Raw genomic sequence first — 19,350 nt, 5'->3', positions numbered from 1 at the left:
TTTCATAAATGGCTGGTGACCCACATGGTGTCTATCCTGATGGCTTCTCTTTTTCACAGTGCCCTCAGACTGGGGAACCCCATAACTAAAATACCAATCCAAATACGGATGGTAAATCTACATTTTCCCCCAATACATCTATAACTGCCCAATTTCTTTGCATTTAGGTTTATCCTTTGTGTTTATTAGCTTTCCTTTTTTTATTCTCAGTCTTGATATCTTAGCAAAAAGGCTTTGCAGTGACAGCCATTGAAATGCATGTTCATGTGCAGCATTGATCAGATGGCACGCTGCTCTGTTTACACTACTGTTGTTGTTGCGTGTGACCTTCCTTCAATAGGTCTGCAACACAAATGCATTGCAGGCATTTTACAATCATTTTGTAAAATCTTTTAAATTGTATTGACTTGAGTTAATTAGTCAAAAGTGAAGTGGGGACAGCCTGCCTCTATATGAAAAGTGTATTTTTGTCAGTGTAAGGATTTCTCTTACACTCCTAGTGGAACAAAAAAGAAGTTTGAGGAAATGTAATATTTGATGATAGACCCAACCTACTGGAAACCCCTGGGCTAAAACTGCCATTAGGCATCTCCTCAGTTACTCTTGGTACAGTGCGTTTGTGTATAGCAGCAAAGTATTGGAGATGGATGTGGACTAATGGACTAGCTGTCTTATGAGGGTCTCAGTAGCATGCTTTGCCTAAAGGGCTCTTTACTCTTGAGTTCTTTCCTCCACGCACTGTGCCCTGCACCCTGATCACATCAGCTGGTTGCTCGACTGTATGTATAAAGGGACCAACTGGAAATAATCCTCCTCCACCCCAACACACATGCAAATACACACAGTAACAGTAACTTCAAATTATATTTGTACCATTTCTAAACATGCTTTATATGTCATTAAGCTCCACTGGGACTTTCATGATCCAGGGAACTTATGCTCACAGTGGAAATGAGTCACTCTTAAATGTTCTTATGTTAATAACTCAGGCCTTGCTTTTTATTTTTAGTTCAATTTAACTTAAATGCTCCCCCCCGCATCTCCCTTTTCCAGGAGCTCCGGTGCCAGTTCTGACCCATGTGAATTGAAAATGATCCCCCCTTGTTTTAACTATGACCAAATTTGGCTGAACATGGAATACTATCTTCCCTAGGGGAGCTTGCAAGTGTTGCATTGGGGAGAGGCCAACTCTCAGTAAGCAACACTTTCCCTGAACAGCAGATCTCAGCTGTGCGGAGGCGCTGTCAGCTTTCAGCTTGCTGTCAGGCTGGATGTTTCTACGAAAGTCAACTTCTGCTACGGGAGCCTGCTTAGGTGTCACGTTGTGTCAACATATAGCAGAAGTTGACCCGTGACTCGTTCACTGCAGACTTTTCTCGCCACCTAACCATTCGCCAAAATGTTTTTAATACCAGCGGTAACCGGCCAAGCGCCGGGCAAAAAAACAATGTCACCGGAGGAGTTAAAGGAGAGTGACAGGAAGTATGAGAAGAAGAGGGAGAGAACGTTTCAGCTGCAATATGATGCCAATATAAACAAGGTCTTTGGTCGGCTCTGTACATCAATGCCGACCTATGCTGACAAGTAAGTGAAGGGTAGAAAATATAAAGGTATTGGCTTTAAGGAAATGTCCCAGCAGTTTAGCATAATGAAGGTTCTAATCTAATCTATTACATTTCTAACTCCTGATTATGGCTGGAAGGCAGAAAGCGCATTATACAAATAATAATACTCATAATAATAGCAGACGTTTTTTAACAATGACCACAATATAATTATTTTAATAAACCAAATATGAACAATTGAAGAAAATGAGGAAAAACTGATGATTCAAACGTTGTTGTACAAGTAGTAATGTAGTTTGTGTATAAATGACTATTGCAACAAATGGGTTCATTTTCTTCATTATTAGTCGATTTCTTGGACTACCCCTGCCTAAATGATGTTGCGTAAAGTAAAAGTGTCTCTGATCTCCCGTACAAATTCAACATGGAACTTTATTTTAATATAAAAAACCCATGCTCTGAGAGCTACCTCCAGCAACTTTCACTAAACTGACTTGAAGTATAAGACTCTTTTATAATGGTCAACACATTAAAAACACTAAGAGCAGGTTATTTGTGGACGTAAAGACAACATTCAAAGTGGCCCCCTTCGTCCAGAACTAAGCAAGTGATTCGGTCCACGCCACTGTGTGAAAGACCACCCCAGATCCACTTTGTATGCTTGGTGTTTCCCTTGTTCCCTTCACGCTTTTGGGTGCTGCAATTCCAAGCTTCCTCTTGGACGTGTGCCGTTGATTCCTTTTTATTGTGGTTGACACACGAAAACATCCTGAACACGCAAAATGAACATTTTACCCATTGTATATTTAGTCTTAGCTTATAAAGCTTCTATTTTCTATTAGACTATGCATTAAATTAATGCACACAATATATATGTTTTATTATTAATGCACATATTATATTCCTTTCCATTTCAATGTAAATACTGCTATATTTTACTATATTCTTTATTATTTTTGGAATGTTATTATAGTTCTATAATATCTGTGTTTTTAATTTTTTTTACTTTTATGTATGCACCATGACACCTAGTCAAATTCCTCGTACGTGTCAACCTACCTGGTAATAAACCTGTTTCTGATTCTGACTAACTTCTGTCTTTCCTTGTTTCTTTTTAGATAAGGAAACCATTAGTAAAATCCGTGATCTACGCATGAAAGCGGTGGACTATGAGGTGGTTAAAGTTATTGGGAGGGGAGCATTTGGAGAGGTGCAACTGGTAAGAATATATATCATCTTTTGCTCTAAAGATGAGAAAGAATTCAACCCAACTAAAACGGTTTTCACCTCTTCATCTTTTCCAGGTGAGACACAAAGCCACGCGCAAAGTATACGCCATGAAGCTGTTGAGCAAGTTTGAAATGATCAAGAGGTCGGACTCTGCTTTCTTCTGGGAGGAAAGGGACATCATGGCTTTTGCCAACAGCTCATGGGTGGTGCAGGTATGATGTGATAGAGACAAAGCGTCACAATCCTACTTAACTTAGTGTAGTATTATTGAATGCAGACCACACAGACATTAACCCAGCTTTTTGTGTGATTCTCAAATGAATTCTTAAGTCATGTTTTCAATTGTGTCTTTTTTGCTCATTGTTTTAACCAATTCTTTTTTTTATTCTTCAGCTATTTTTTGCATTCCAAGATGACCGCTACCTCTACATGGTGATGGAATACATGCCGGGTGGCGACTTGGTTAACTTGATGAGCAACTATGACGTCCCGGAGAAGTGGGCCCGCTTCTACACCGCTGAAGTGGTGCAGGCTCTGGACGGAATCCACTCCATGGGCTTCATCCACAGGTAACATCAGAGCTCTCCCTCCCTTTGGGTTTGTGAGGTGGGTTTCCATTGGCTGCCGTCCAACACGTTGCTGGGATTCATTTCTGATGGACATTTTTTTTGTTTTTTTTAAATCTGTAAGGCAGTTCTAGATGTTTCGTAGTCAGTTTGGAATTCTCTCTGAAACCACGTCTAAAGTAAATGTGTACAATTATTTATCTTTTAAGGTTCTCAACAACTGTGATCTAATCAACGGTGGACCTCACAGTCAGAAACCAGAGGAGACTGTGAGGTCCACCACAGACGGACCACTTTTGGACAAAATGTCCTCTCCGTTAAAGGCAGCTCGTTGTGGAATAGCCTCCCAACTGAGATACGGGATTGTCCCACTCTCAATAGCTTCAAAGGTCAACTCAAAGAATGGTTGAAGACTAAATGCATTTTAACACAGGGGTATCTCCTCTCGCACTTACTTTATGTAGCTCTTGTATCTTCTCTTGCACTTGATATGTTGTTTGCTGCTATATTGTATTACCATGTGGTAAATACTTGTGTATGCTGCTCTTTCGCACATCATGTATTTTGTTTTTGCCATGTTTGTAAAATGTAATTTTCTTAAATGTTTTATGCGAGGGACTGCGGATGGAAATTAGCTCAAAGCTAAATCTGGCACTGTTACGCTTGATACATTTGAATGTTTTAAGTGTTCATTACTGTGCATTGTTCCTGCCAAATAAACAATTAAATGAAGAGGTTTTATAAAAAAACAGATAGCAAGGCTCAAAGGTACTGGTTTTAACATAAATGCTAGTGTTTTAGGTCGGCCTTCAATTCAATTCAATTCAAAACCTTTATTTATACAGATAAAACCCATTGAGATCATAGACCTCTTTTACAATGGTGACCTGCTTCAATTAGTTCCAAACATTAATACAAACATGACAGAAAACAAAGGACATTATATGATATTACAGTTTGTATACTAGTAGCATTTACAGACACCAATATTTTCTGATTGTATAGCGTCTATCCTAGCTTTAAAAACATGAAATGGAATCAAACTGCTTAGCTTCCATTCCTTTTGTAGACTGTTCCATGCTAGCGGCGCTGCGCATCTAAAAGCTGTATTTCCTAATACAGTCCTAGCAGTTGGCACATGTAATACAACCACAGCTTTAGATCTCAGACAGTAGCCATTTACAATACGCTGTGAGATCAGGGAACAGATGTAAGACGGAAGTTTCCCTAACATTGCTTTATAAATAAAAAGATACCAGTGATTTAGCCGCCGTACAGTAAGTGAAAGCAACCCTGCCCTTGTATACAGGGTACAGTGATGAGTCAAAGTCTTACAGTCTGTCACAAACCTTAGTGCACTATGATAGGCAGCATCTATCTTGGTGAGGTAATTGGCCGGCGCATTCATATAAAATAGATCACCATAGTCCAGCACAGGTAAAACTTACTACTTGTTTCTGAACAAGTCATATTTGTGTTCTTTCACTACACACGCAGCTTGTCTCTGTATTTCAGTTTAAATGAGTTGCACTTGTTGTCAGTGTTGTCTCATTTATGTTGTGACCTTTCAGCAATGATCTTTATGAGATTCAAATTGTCTATCAGCGCAGTCCCATGATGCTGGCTCTAGGTTTTTGATATCTTTTTGAGTAGTAGGGTAATACATCTGTGTGCTCGACAGCAGCACATTTTTATGATTCAATTTCAATACATGACAGCCATCAAAAAGAAATGTGTTTTCCATTTATAAGAATGCTACTTGATATAGTTCCACACACTAAGCTCTGTGCACAGCTGCGATGGTGGAAAATTCTCACCATGACATTTTTTATCCAATAGCTGTCTAGTATTTTCAAATGAGCTTAAAGTGTAGGAAAGTTGTGAAGAAAACCATGATTTCTGCTTTCTCGGGTCCCAGCGTCCTTCCTACCTCATTACATCTGATTTATCCCCACAGAGCTCTGAAGCACCTTCAGACACTTCTGATGAGGAGAGCTTTAACTCTTCTCTTAAATGTATTTTCTGGTTACATGCTTGAGTTAGCTGCATTGTTTGTGTGTTGCATGTGTTTGATATCGCTGTATTCTTGCCTTCTCAGGGACGTAAAGCCTGATAACATGTTGTTAGACAAAGCAGGCCACCTAAAACTGGCCGACTTCGGGACCTGCATGAAAATGAACAAGGTATCACTTTTAATTTTCATCACCAAATGTTTTTACACCACAGGCATGACAAGTCCTATAACGTTGAGATTTTAAGTTGTTTTGCAGATTATTATGTGTATGAAAAATGCAGGGCTCCGACAGCACTTCAAGGAATGTATTATTATAAGGATCAAATTGTGATATTTCCCCAAATATTTGTCCCCTTTAGGATGGTATGGTACGATGCGACACAGCAGTGGGAACTCCAGACTACATTTCGCCGGAGGTACTGAAATCTCAAGGGGGAGATGGCTGTTATGGCAGAGAGTGTGACTGGTGGTCAGTGGGGGTGTTCCTGTACGAAATGCTTGTCGGTGAGTTTTTGATAAAATATTTCCTCTAATAGTTCACTTTAATGTTATTATACCTGTCATAAATCTGAAGTTTGTGTTCAAGGCCTCTGGAGCATTGTTACTTTTCTCTCTTTTATAAAACACCACAGTGAAGCTTTCCTGTGCACTTTTCGTGTACTGTGTGTGTGTTCTCTGCAGCTTGTTCTTACTGTGGGCACATGCGTAATCGATTGCTCTTTTTTCTTGTGCACAGGCGACACTCCTTTCTATGCAGACTCCCTGGTGGGGACCTACAGCAAAATTATGAACCACAAGAATGCCCTGACCTTCCCCGACGACAGCGACATCTCTAATGACGCCAAGAATCTCATCTGTGCTTTCCTGACTGACAGGTTAGATAGTGGCATACTAAGCACTTGAGGTGCCACTTGAAGTGGGCTCTTATCATTATAACCCTTTCCTTGTTTAGGCATTGATTGTTTCCTGGCTTAGAGAACACTCTGGAAAGAATCTTCAGTGACGTCAACATAATAACTTATGAAGAAAATGTGCTTCTGGTATTGTGAAATAATGTACTGTTAATAATAAAAGTATGTTCTCCACAGGGAAATTCGACTTGGCCGTAATGGTGTCGATGAAATCAAGAGGCATCCTTTCTTCAAGAACGACCAGTGGACATGGGAGAATATCAGAGACAGTAGGAGCCTTGTTTACTGTTAACAATGCACATTACACCTCCCATATTATTTGGCAGTCTGCTCACTGTTACCGCAATCACGAAGCCAGCCATCATGTTTTCCATTTGACCTACTACGGACAGTTGCAGGAAATTCTTGTAGACGAGCCATTCATTCAGTATCCTCTCCAAGACTAAACGTGATTCCTGCTCAGAGGAATAATTGGCAGCACAGCGTTTTTTGAGGCCAACAGGGGGGAAGCAGTCCAATGCAACATGTAAATGCACCAGTGTTGACGCTGCAGCAGAAAGAGATTAGAGATGTAGCGCTGAATCCGGGAGCTATGGTCGGTTCTTTATTGGCTTTATTTGTAATACTTCACGAGGCTGAAGTCAGCACTTTGCTGTGGGCCACCGCTGTCGTTCCACTGGTTGAGCATCTCTGCTAGCTCGCTGGTTTCCTTTATTTTAAAGAGATCTGCGCTCCAGAAAAAAACTCTGCTCTGACAAGAGAAACACTTGCTCACTGTCTCTTATCTATCTGGAAGGGACGTACGTTTAAAATGCTGTTAATATACTGCAAATGTTAAAAATATGTCAAATTCTTATGTGATTTGGGTTAGCCTATTACTGTTTGATTAGCCTTTACAGTGAAAAACATGAAGGATCTTATTTTCCCGCCGTCTTTATTGATCTAAAGAAACTCAGAAAACATAATTTTTTTCTCTATTACTCACTGTATTAAAAGACATCCTGAAACTTGTTATTTACATTCTTTTTGTATCATTGACTCTGCCTTTAACACACACTGAATAATTAGCCATAATGAATGGTTCATATTCTGTATCTTAACTAATAATCCATCTTCTCGTGCCCTGTGTAGCGGCTGCCCCAGTAGTGCCTGAGCTGAGCAGCGACGTTGACACCAGTAACTTTGATGATATAGAGGAGGACCGGGGGGAGGAGGAGACCTTCCCCACACCAAAGGCCTTCGCGGGCAACCAGCTGCCCTTCGTAGGCTTCACTTACTACAGCAGTCAGCAGTGAGTGTGCCACACATGTTTATAACCCAAGTGCCGAACTGTTAGGATTCTTGCATCACTAAATGGCCCTAACATTATATGTGGATGTAGGATTTTAAAGCTCTGATTATGCATTTTTCAATCAGTACTCCACGTGTTACTATGACTCGTGACTTCAGGAGCAGCCCATAGGGCGCACTCTCTGTTTGCATGGTGGAAATCACGTTGTCATAGTCGACATTGTTTGAATACCTTATTTTGGAGAGAATGTCACGGATGTACGAACTCCTTGCTTAGCCTCTAAATGCTCCTTTTACAACAGCGATACCTATTTATTCTGTTTATAGGTAGATGTCGTTTTTAGGAGGAATTTAAGTATCACTGTTGTAAACATTTCTTCAATAATGAAATGTGCTTTGTTTCCAGCCTTATGAGAACCTCTCCTGCCAACGCAAAGACCGTTGACAAACGTAACAGCCTCACAAAAGAAGACAAGAGTCATGTAAGTAGTAGAGCACAACTTTAAGGAGCTTTAAATCATAGAATATCTGCCTATTTCTAAACCGTTTCTTTACTTCAGGTATCTGCGCTGTCTGTATACATGACGTTTTAAAGTGCACCTATCATGCTATTTTTAGGCAATAGCATAGGTCTCAGATATATAAAAATATGTAAAAAAACATGTCTATGAAGTGTTTTGCTCAAAATACCAAACAGATCACCCATTCTAGCCACGCCTCATATCCCTCTATTTCACTTCCTGTTTCAAAAGTGCTGATTTTGGGTATAAAGCTTTTTTTTAAAAAAGGAAATTGATAACAAAAAAGGAGGGGGCGGAGCTCATGCGGGACCCGGCAGCTACTGTCTAAACTAAATACTGCCGTGATGAAACGCCATATCATGGATTATCAAGGATTATTTCTGAAACAGTATGGAGCTCAAAGGCTTTCTCTCTTGCCGGTTATACCACAAGGTGAGTTCCTTTTTACTTCCTGCTTCTTCACACACATGCTCTCCAGTACAGGTTAGCTCTGAGTGTTAGCGATGCTAATGTAAACACCGACCATATTACGTCCAAAACAGTCGGGCATTGTTTCTGATGGCAATGTTTCTGATAGCAACTTTCTGATAGTGCCGTGGGTCCACATTTCCGATATTACGTCATATCGGACGTAAATCTGGATCAGCTCCGTTGTACCCCCGTTTTTAGAGATTTGGGTACGGAGGAAAAGAGAGAGGGTTTTATTGTCTGAACACATCAAAAATCAAAAAGTGCATTTTGCATGTTAGGCCCCCTTTAAGGCTGTTTATTGTGTGTTGTAGCTGGAGGGCCTGCAGAAGAGGATCTTCCAGCTGGAGGAGCAGCTCCACAGTGAGATGCAGCTGAAGGATGAGTTGGAGCAGAAATGCAGGTACAGAACAGGACTTTCATTCATAAAGATACAAATAGACACTTGCATAGTCAAAGCACAGGCATGATGCAAATTCTTTGGTCCTCCGATCTGTCAAAAAGCAGACCACAGCATTACAGAGGTTTAGGAAAAACATATTCATATTTACTTCTAAGAAAAAAGTCATTTAATTGTTTTCTAGTCAAATTCGGATATTTTCAAATGTAGAAAGGGCCACAAATAAGTTTTATGACATATGTGTTCTCTGGCCTTTGGTTGCAAGTGTTTGCATGAGTATTCTTGATTGCTTTTAAATGGTAAACCAGACTTTTCAATGTATTCACTTTTTATCTCTGTTCTCCACAGGACATCGAGCACCAAGATCGAGAAGATAATAAAAGAACTGGATGAAGAGGTTAAATGCTGACCATTTTCTCAACACTCTTCTTATAGATATCCATAACTATATCGATAAAAAGAAGCATCTACAGCTTTGGTCTTGGTTGAAAAATTCAGAAAGTTTGACGATAGACAACATGTTAGACATTCTGTTCAATCAGGGGCTAGATTGAAGATGGTTTTTCCCATCACAGCCACGTCACAGCTGTTCTGTTCCTTGCCACAGGCGAACCAGAGGAAGAGTGCCGAGGCCGGCGTGTCTCTGCTGGAGAAGGACAAGATCATGCTGCAGCACAGATTCACAGAGTACCAAAGAAAAGCTGACCAGGATGCAGAGAAGAGGCGCAATCTGGAGAATGAGGGTAAATGTGATGAGCTGCTGCCGATGCATGATCCAGACACTGCAATTAAAGTATAATTGGAGAGTGGAGCACGGAAGCAGCTGGTTATGAACATACTTTTGATGAATGCCCTATCCTCTCACTTGATCTGGTCAAGACATATTCCACCTTAATAATAGCTGGTATCCTGGCTAGGGCTGCACGATTTGGGGAAATAATCTAATTGCGATTTTTCTGACAGATATTGCGATTCGATTTGCGATTTTGTTTTTAAGCGACCCAACGGAAGTTTATTGTAAAATGCAGCCATATCTCCGGCTTGGAAGGTCGTATCAACGTGCTCCCGTCTCTAGCAGCCCGAGCTACGTGTGAAAGAACTAAACTTGAAACTTCCATTGGGTTGCTTTAAAGTCAAGCTTCAGTTTAAGATTCACTCTGTAATAGATGTAAAACATGAGATGGAGCATTACTAACCTGACTCGGATGGTTTCAAAAATACTTGGCAGGTGATTGGATCAATCTGTCTATCACCTTCTATCATGGGCCACTTCTGATTGGTTAACAATGGCTGGTACACATGGAGCACAGCACTTCTGATTGGTGTGGATGACTGACACACAAGAAAGAAAAAAAATCTATTAATCGTTCAGCCCTAATCCTGGTGTGACCTTCCTATTGCTCACTGCTGTCTACGCATCTATTTAAATGTTAAATCACGCTCATGTCCGTCTAACTTTCTTATTGATTTGCCGCAAAAACAACACCAAGTAGATTTGCAAGCAATACACTGTTAGAGTTAAAGACTGTAAATGCTGTGAATGGTTTTTAGTTAGATTTGTGTTTTTAGAGGACATTACTTGTGGTTGAAATAGGAGCTTATATGAAGCTCTGTCTAATTAATATCTGATTTGTTTCTAGTGTCATCTTTGAAGGAGCAGCTTGAAGATATGAGGAAGATCAGCCAGAACTCTCAGGCCTCAAATGACAAGATCACACAGCTGCAGAATCATGTATTCTTCACACACATGCACGCAAAAACAACGTCAGTCTAGTGGAGGGCAATGCATCACACCTAATTTTCCTTCCCCCTCCTCTCTATTGTGATTGACAGATGGAAGAGGCCAATGACCTCCTGCGTGCAGAGTCAGACACGGCAGCGAGACTGAGGAAGAGCCACACGGAGATGGCCAAGTCCATGAGCCAGCTGGAGGGCTTGAACCGGGAGCTGCAGGAGAGGAGCCGCGCCGTGGACGGGGAGAAGGCCCAGCTGGAGAAGGAGCTCCTGCTGCTTCAGAGCAACCTGGACTCAGAGAGGAGGAACTACAGCCTGGGATCTGAGGAGATCATGGAGCTGCAAGGTGACCCACTGACACACAAACGATGATGAATGCAAATCCAGCACAACAATCTGGTTTGATGTTTATCACAGAGTTCAAAGACGGTAGAAAGTACCTACGAGCTAAGACACAAGAAAAAACAGGGCAGAATTGTAGTATTTTAAACCATTTCAGTGGGCTTTAAAATCACTTTTAGAATTGTAATCTCTTAGCTGTAGAATTGCCTCGTAATAGAAGCTATCCCTCAGTCCCACTGATGAGTTAGACGTGCCCAAGCACTGACAGCGCCCACAGCAGCCAAATCACTGTCTGATTGATTACCCGTGAGCAGGCTATCTTTTAATAGAAACAAGCTTCTGTAATTCATGGAATTCAATGCGTAAAACAGGCTTCAAAGTATCTTTCCTGCGGGGTCTTAAAAAGTATTAAAAGTTGATAAATCAAATTAGCGAAAATTAAGGCTATTAAAAAGTATTAAACGGCATTCTCCAAGGTATTACATTTTGTAGCTAGTTTTCAATAAGTATATGAATTGTCCAAAGAGGTTGTATTCTACAGTCTGCCTGAATGTAATCATTGCGTAGGTGTGTAGTGTGATTCTGTGTAGTTTATTGATGGCATCCCGTTGGGTTTGACGTCATCTGAACAGGACGTCGCACGCTCACTGCTTGATAGCGCACGAAGGTCCGTTTACGCGGTTGTTAAACAACAGCGTTATGGGGAAATGCAAGTTTGCGTCCAAATGGTTGGAAGATAAGGAGGAAGGACAATCAATACTGTATATAGTCAATGTGAGGTGAAGTGTGTCGCCAATGTTACAACTCGAAGTGGCGATGAGGTCTTAAAATGTTTGAAAAGGGTCTTAAAAAAGGTCTTAAAAGGTATTACATTTGACTTCAGGATTCCTGCATAGACCCTGTGAAGGCATTACATATCTAAAAAGAGTGTTCCACTAAAATGCCAGCTTCATATGATAAATACAGTGAAAGTGACATGTCTTTATTATCTGTTCTCAGCGAGGATGGCAGGGCTGCAAGAGGACAACAAACACTTGAAGTACAGCCTCACTAAAGTGGAGTCAGAACGCAAACAGGCCCAGGAGAGGAGCAACAACCTGGAGAAGGTACACACAAGAAGTGATAATGTGCAAAATACATATGTCCTTTCAACCTGTGAAATGTAGAAATTGCTATTATTTTGTGCATGGCTAATTAGATAAAAAAAAGAAGAAGAAGTCAGTTGTGTGTTTTAGCTTGCCTTCATGTTGTTGGCCATCTTCACAGGAAAAGAACAACCTGGAGATAGACCTGAACTACAAACTGAAGACCCTGCAGCAGCGTCTGGAGCAGGAGCAGCTGGAGCACCGGGTGACGCGGGCACAGCTCACCGACAAATATGAGTCTATCGAAGAGGCCAAATCAGCCGCTACCAACGGTATGACCTGTGTCGGAACTTCTCTCGCTCGTATATTTGAATCAACTTCTTCCCGACTTCCCCTTCCTCTTCCTGTTCCATCGTTCTGGTCTGACTCACCTGCAGGGGATGTTTGGGTGGGAGGAATTCAAGGAGTGTTAACCTGCCAGCATGTCAGGACAGTTCCTTTTTACAAATCTAACGTTTTAGCAATAGAATGATTCTCTATCAGTAAAACGTACTTGTACATGCTGGGAAAGGCCAAGGTCTTCTATTAAATCCCTTTCTTGTAATTAAGGATCATTTATGTCAGTGTTACAGATGTTCATGAAGAAGATTTTTACGAGTTTTAAAGACGTTTGTTTAATCTACATGAGTTTAAAGCGCCAAAAACACACTGAAATGTACTGAAAACAATTCATTTGAAACAAGTACAGCTCATACCCTGCCCTTTGGTAATAGAGAATTAAATCAAAATGGTGATCAAAAGCTACCTAAAATCAGATTTTGTCTTAAATCAGTTATGTTACATTAGGTCTACTGTTGTTCAGACATGGATAAACGACCACAACACATTTTGTTCTTGCTCTTTCCGCCCCTGTATTCCTCCATTTAGTTATTATAAATACAAGAACAATGTTAGAATGTAGACGTACCAGAAAGATGGACTCTCAGTTTGACTTCAGATGTTGATATTCTGTCAGAAAAAGGAAATGACTGTTTTTTCTGTAACCTCGCTCCTCCAGCTGTTCAGTCGAAGATGTCTGAGGAGAATGGAGCGAGGATGCGAGCGGAGTGCCGGATAGTGGAGGTGGAGAAGCAGTGCTCAATGTTGGAGTTTGACCTCAAGCAGTCCGTGCAGAAGATGGAGCAGCTGATGAAGCAAAAAGAAAGGCTGGAAGATGAGGTAAGGAATCCCTTTGACTGTGCTAGTCCCTGTGATTGGTATCAGTGATATCTAACCTCTCTCGTGTCGTCCTTCCCCAGGTGAAGAATCTGCGGATACAGGGAGAACAGGAGTCGAGCAAGCGAGTCCAGTCTCAGAACGACCTGAAGAGCCGCTCGCAGGAAGTGGACCGGCTGCGGTGTTCAGAGAAACAGGTCAAACAGGAACTCAACACGGCGATGGAGAGCAAACGCTCGCTGGAGTTCCAACTGGCACAGCTGACCAAGTGAGTTCGTCCGGCACTACAATCTAAAAAAATCCATTTGTAAAATGTATGACTTGTTTTTTCTTCCATTAAATGTAGCAAGTGCTGTCATTGCACTAACAACAATGCATTGTGTCTCCATGTAAATACTAAATGATCATCATTTGGGTTAGCTTCCTCGATTCTGCCACTTCCTGTTACTCTGAAATAAACTGGCAGTAGCTCCAGCCAGGAGATCTAATGTTCTGTTGCTACAATGGCCAGTAATGCTCTTTGGGAGTCAAGGCGTGATTTGACCTGCAATTGCCTCTATTTGCAAATAAGCGCTATTATTCCAGCTTAGAGTGTGACTATGCCAAATCTGTTACAATAAAGGATTAGGCTTTAAAGTCCAGCGCCACGCTCAGATGTTAATCTTCTGGCTACTGCTGCTGGTTGTACCTGGGTAAACATTGTTGTTAAGAATGTGCTGGATTGAAGAAATGAAAGTACTGAATGTATTTGGTTGATGTTTTAACAGACAATACAGAGGCAATGAGGGACAGATGAGGGAACTTCAGGACCAGCTTGAGGCCGAACAGTATTTTTCTGTAAGTATATACGCTTCCCAGATGTCCGTGTCCTCTTTTTGAAATGTGAAAGCCGACGACTAAACCGTTTGTCCTCCCTCAGACGCTTTACAAAACTCAGGTCAAGGAGCTAAAAGAGGAGATTGAGGAAAGGAACCGGCAGGTACAAGACACTCATAAAAAGGTGCAGGAGCTGTGCAGTGAAAGGTAAGAGACGCAATTATATTCACAGAATGCCTCAAGGCCATCACTTTATTGATGTTGCCTCCCAAATATCAGTTTTACACATTGTTAAGAGCGTTTATCAGGGTGTTAAGATAACCAGCAGCTCAGAAAGGCATGCTTATTTGTTTTCTTTGTTTTTTTAACACATCAAACTTGTTTATTTTCCGTACAAAGGGACTCCCTGTCTGCCCAGCTGGATCTGACGGTGACCAAGGCCGAGTCAGAGCAGCTTGCCCGGGCTCTGCAGGAGGAGCAGTACTTTGAGCTCAGCCAGGAGAACAAGAAGGCCACAAGTAGACATAAGCAGGAGGTAGGGGAGAAGGAGTCTACTATTACACGGGTAAGCAAATCCAACATTTTTTGTATTTCCCTGCACAATACATATTATCTTAATTTATTGTCTCAATCCTTACCTGAACAAGTGATAATATGGACTTTTCCCTGCAGCTTGAGGACTCCAATAAAACTCTGACCAAAGATGTGGAGATCCTCAGCAAAGAGAAGTCTGACTTAAGTGAGAAGCTTGGCACTCAGAATGAAGGTACTGTCCCTAACTTTGTATATCTTCACATTTCTTGTTGCATTATGATAACCTTGATAAACGAGTCTCTCTTTCTCAACAGAGTATGAAGCTCAGAAGGAAGAGATTGCAAATACAATCAAGGCCAACTATGAGAAGGTCCTGAACACAGAGCGCACACTGAAGACTCAGGTAAACACGCGGCCTTTTCACTCAGTTGTACACACCAGTAACGCGAGTGGGGAGTGGTGGCTGATGCTTTCCCTCTATCTACCCACTTCAATATAAAGGCGGTGAACAAGCTGGCCGAGATCATGAACCGCAAGGACATGAAGCTCGACCACAAGAAGAAGGGCAGCACGGCCGACCTGCGGAAGAAGGAGAAGGAGAACCGCAAGCTTCAGCTGGATCTGAACCAGGAGAAGGAGAAGTTCAACCACATGGCCATCAAGTACCAGAAGGAGTTGGGCGAGATGCAGGCGGTAAGTCAACGATTGTCAGTATACAATAGTCCAGTACAGGGGTGTCTAAACGTTTTTCTCCGAGGGCCACGTACAGAAGAATGTACGAAGGGCTGGGCCACTCGATAGAGGTGAGGTATATTGCCTTATCAGTTAAGTTATAAGTTCAATGAAATGTAATTAAATTATGCTTGATACTTGAAAATGCTTTAAGAAAAAAACAGCCTCCATCACAGCTCTCCATAGGGTTTCATTAATTTTGTTAGCAATATTTTTTTATAATACGGAGGCGTGTGGCGCAGTGGCCTAGTGCGTTGGTGTTCGGATCAGGGGAGCACAGGTTCAAACCAAGCCCCCAGGAAGTGCGCCGGACTCTGATGAAAATATTCGTTGTGTCCAAACGGCGGTACTACAATTTCCGTATCAGTCCGTGACGTCCCTGGGCCCAGAAAGACTTTTCCCCATTGACTAACATTGGGAAAGAGACGTCTGTAAATCAGCGGATACTTTTTTTTTAAACTAAATAAACTACCCAGTATGAACTATTTTATAGCCTTTATTAGAATCATTCGGTCCTTAAAGTTGTAAAAAACACTAAAAGCCGAATCTAGATTTATTTTCTGTCTCCATTCATTCTACTGAGCCGAGAGTGGGAGCTCGGGAGGCGGGGCTTAGGGTTCTTCTGCTCTGACAGCTAGGCATGATGGGTAATCTGACGTTTCGCTCTCGTAAAAGTTGGGACATTTTGCCTTCATGCGCCAATGAGCAGCTCTCATAGGAAAGAACGAGACCCCGCCTCCGACGCTGTATCCAGTTCTTATACGTCCATGGTTCAAACCCCACTGCAGTCAGCATGTCGTTGTGTCCCTGGGAAAGACACCTCACCCCAAATTGCTCCTGTGGGGATTGCCCACAGTATTGAGTATGTACGTCGCTTTGGATAAAAGCGTCTAACAAGTAACATGTAATGTAATAATAAGAGGAAATATGAAGGGTACATTTCAAGCCTGTTATGTAAACAAGTTATTGGGCTTTTTTCTTATCATCTTAGATTTGTTGGAAAATGTTTTCTACTTTAATTAACTGAATTGATTTGGAAATGGAATAATTAACACATGAATACTGTGTAATATATTTTTACATATATATTTAAGAAATACAAGCACAAGTTTCATTTGTGGGCCATATTTCATTATTCTTTTTTAATTAGCTGAGGGCCGATTCAAAATGGCCTGGGGGCCGCTTTTGCCCCTGGGCCGTAGTTTGGACACCCCTGGTCCAGTAAGATAAAAAGAGACTCTATTTTAAACCTCAATCTCATGGCTTTGATACCAACAGCAACTGACAGAGGAGTGCACGTATCGCAACGAGCTTCAAATGCAGCTGGACAGCAAGGAGAGCGACATCGAGCAGCTCCGGGAGAAACTGAACGACCTGCAGCTGCGCATGGACAACTCGAGCGTCACCAGCCTGCAGACGGATGAGACGGACAGCAACCTCGCAGGTAGGGTCACCACAGACTGGATGATGATGCTGCCAATGTTACTTCACATCAGAAAGTCAAGTCCTAGATGCAGGAATCCTCAGCCGCTATTAAGTCTAAATAAAGTGTTTTCATATCTTTCGAGGCATTGGTGTATTCTGGGAATCAAGTCTTATTGATACAAATTAAATGAGTTTAATGGAGCTTTAAAATGTTGGTGTTTGTTTACCGTTTCAGTTAGGTTTCACCGATTGGACTGCAAAAAGTCACCCACCAACTTCATGAGTCATTAGGACGAAAGCAACAGAGGCCCTCTTGTTTTTAAATATCACATTTTTGATTAACATCATCCAAGATGTGGGTAGATAATGTGCATCCACCATTTCCTTGTGGTAACATGTTTTCAAATATGCGTAGATTTCTACAACTCCTGACTTGCCTGGTTTTGGTTACAATAGGTGCTACAATGTTCCTAAAAGAGTGTAATATGAAAAACTGAAACGGCTACTTTACCTTAAACGTAACGTGGGTATGAATTTGACTGGTTATGTTCGTATTGAGTCAGATCAACAGACTGTGGTTTTTGGTTCACAAAGATGAGGAAGTCTTTCACGTTTAGTTTCTCTTCAATACTCACTGCTGTATGATGATTAACAATTGTTCACAAGTCACTCCTCGAACACATATGTTGTTCACAAATATGCGTTGTTGTAGGTCTGTTTTCATATACAGTATGATGGTGCCTGTGGTTAAATCCTTCTCTCTTTATTTCCCTCATGTCCAGTCGGTTCTCTACTTATCTTTGTAACGTCTATTCCTTTGTCCTCTGTGAGTAACTGAGTGGACAAGCCCCTCTTGCCTGGCCTGTGCTGCAGCTGTTGTGTGTCTTTTTGCCCCTGATATTTTTTATTAAAGTATTCTTTTATCAGAGGTGATATTAAGGGGAACTCAACAAGACTTTTGAAAGAAGCCTGATGGAGTAGTTTGGAACATATCCGTCACAATTGTCAAAAACAGTCTGACCTCTAGGGCTGCACGATATATGGTGTCGTGACGATAATCGCGATATGCGCATGCCCGATATTCAAGTCGCGTGGACGTGCAATGTTTTTATTTTATTTTATTTATTTATTTTTATTTTTATTTTTTAGGACTTGCGATACTAAGTAGGCAAATCAACTCAAACACGTCATGTTACAATTATTTTGCTGCTTGCTACAAAAGGAAAACTTGCGTGGCTCTCATGTCAGGGGTACTTGAGTGAGTGACAGCAAACCACCAATCCCAATCAAATCTCCAAAGCAAACGGACCCGGTGATTAAAGGTAAAAACACTGAATAAAGTAGTTTCATGTATTTCTCCAGGGCAGTTTGGCGCTGCTAACCGAGCTAGCTCAGCTTGTTGCTCTGATAACTTAAGATCCAGACGTCCGTGACTAAAATCCTTCATCCGGTTAAATATAGTTAAAAAAAGACCAATTGTATAGCATTAAAGTTCAAGAAAGGATGGTTTGCGGGAAAAATTAAGTATTTTCTTCAATTCCTGTATGTTTTCATATCGCAATATATATCGCAGGGTAAAAAAAAATCGCAATGTCAGTTTTTTCCAATATCGTGCAGCCCTAGTCTGACCGACATCATCTATAAGGCCTTTTTCAAGGGGATGTAAAGCAAAGATACTGGCAGTGAGGTTGCTAAATGTCACAATGTCAGCACCAACGGTAAAGTAACCACATCAGAGGTTACCATGTTACTAAACTACGCCCCTTGTGAGGTTTACCGCCTTACTCTCAGCACCATTCAAAACACGTCTTAAAACGGAAAAGGCTCTTTTAAGCTCATCATAGGGCTGTGTGCTTCGAAAGACTTGACACTCTTGTGTTTTTCGGCATGTTCACCGAGAAGTACTGCTCGTTTGGACACAAAGACCTCCCTCACAGTGCCACATTTATTAGAGAAGCCCCTCTTAGTTCACTCGTCCCATTTAACTTTGCTTTCAGCAGCATGCATTTGAAATGTATCATTTGAAATGTTTAAAAACCTGCATTGCACATGGTTGTTTCTGTTAAAGGAGTGAGTGATTAAGGTCATTGAGTGTTAATAAGCACTTATTCCTGCTTAAAGCTTCAACGTAATTGAAATAATTAAATCTTCCATGCTTTGCTAACTGTAGCAGGGATGTTTATGTCTTCCTCCTGCATGGGGGGTGTGTATTAGCATCATGGGATATCTAAACTCTAATCACCTACTCCAGAGCAGTTACATTGACACCTGCTGTTCTGAAACAATAATGGATTTTGTCGTTTTTTTCTCCAGTTGAGTTTGGATTTAACCACTGCATGGCCTTTTTTCCAAAGTACATTCAATCAACTGCATACATTTTAAAGTTTTGTTTCATCCGGGCTGCTTTTTCAGAATCCAGATTGGAGGGTTGGCTGTCCATTCCGAACCGTGCTAATATCAAGCGTTACGGCTGGAAGAAGCAGGTATGTTGTGTTTTATTTG

At 41.3% G+C, this 19,350-nt stretch overlaps 1 protein-coding gene across 2 annotated transcripts in view; it reads left to right on the top strand.

Annotated features, from left to right (window-relative positions):
• rock1 (Rho-associated, coiled-coil containing protein kinase 1) overlaps window positions 1-19,350 on the top strand; it is a 35,525-nt gene that overhangs the window by 12,404 nt on the left and 3,771 nt on the right. For both annotated transcript variants that reach the window (XM_034234735.1, XM_034234734.1), the window contains exons 3-28: window positions 2,684-2,784; window positions 2,870-3,007; window positions 3,189-3,364; window positions 5,460-5,544; window positions 5,735-5,879; window positions 6,112-6,250; window positions 6,464-6,555; window positions 7,418-7,577; window positions 7,983-8,058; window positions 8,880-8,968; window positions 9,314-9,362; window positions 9,573-9,708; window positions 10,606-10,697; window positions 10,799-11,045; window positions 12,041-12,147; window positions 12,308-12,458; window positions 13,184-13,344; window positions 13,425-13,609; window positions 14,109-14,178; window positions 14,261-14,364; window positions 14,557-14,722; window positions 14,830-14,923; window positions 15,006-15,094; window positions 15,193-15,384; window positions 16,702-16,867; window positions 19,261-19,331. In XM_034234735.1, coding sequence (XP_034090626.1) covers window positions 2,684-2,784; window positions 2,870-3,007; window positions 3,189-3,364; window positions 5,460-5,544; window positions 5,735-5,879; window positions 6,112-6,250; window positions 6,464-6,555; window positions 7,418-7,577; window positions 7,983-8,058; window positions 8,880-8,968; window positions 9,314-9,362; window positions 9,573-9,708; window positions 10,606-10,697; window positions 10,799-11,045; window positions 12,041-12,147; window positions 12,308-12,458; window positions 13,184-13,344; window positions 13,425-13,609; window positions 14,109-14,178; window positions 14,261-14,364; window positions 14,557-14,722; window positions 14,830-14,923; window positions 15,006-15,094; window positions 15,193-15,384; window positions 16,702-16,867; window positions 19,261-19,331 — 3,281 coding nt within the window. The remainder of the gene's footprint in view (window positions 1-2,683; window positions 2,785-2,869; window positions 3,008-3,188; window positions 3,365-5,459; window positions 5,545-5,734; window positions 5,880-6,111; window positions 6,251-6,463; window positions 6,556-7,417; window positions 7,578-7,982; window positions 8,059-8,879; window positions 8,969-9,313; window positions 9,363-9,572; window positions 9,709-10,605; window positions 10,698-10,798; window positions 11,046-12,040; window positions 12,148-12,307; window positions 12,459-13,183; window positions 13,345-13,424; window positions 13,610-14,108; window positions 14,179-14,260; window positions 14,365-14,556; window positions 14,723-14,829; window positions 14,924-15,005; window positions 15,095-15,192; window positions 15,385-16,701; window positions 16,868-19,260; window positions 19,332-19,350) is intronic.

Source organism: Gymnodraco acuticeps, unplaced genomic scaffold (assembly GCF_902827175.1).
Source record: "Gymnodraco acuticeps unplaced genomic scaffold, fGymAcu1.1, whole genome shotgun sequence".
Lineage (NCBI taxonomy): Eukaryota > Metazoa > Chordata > Actinopteri > Perciformes > Bathydraconidae > Gymnodraco > Gymnodraco acuticeps.
Note: the sequence above shows the minus strand (reverse complement) of the source record. Positions and strands in the feature narration are given on the sequence as shown.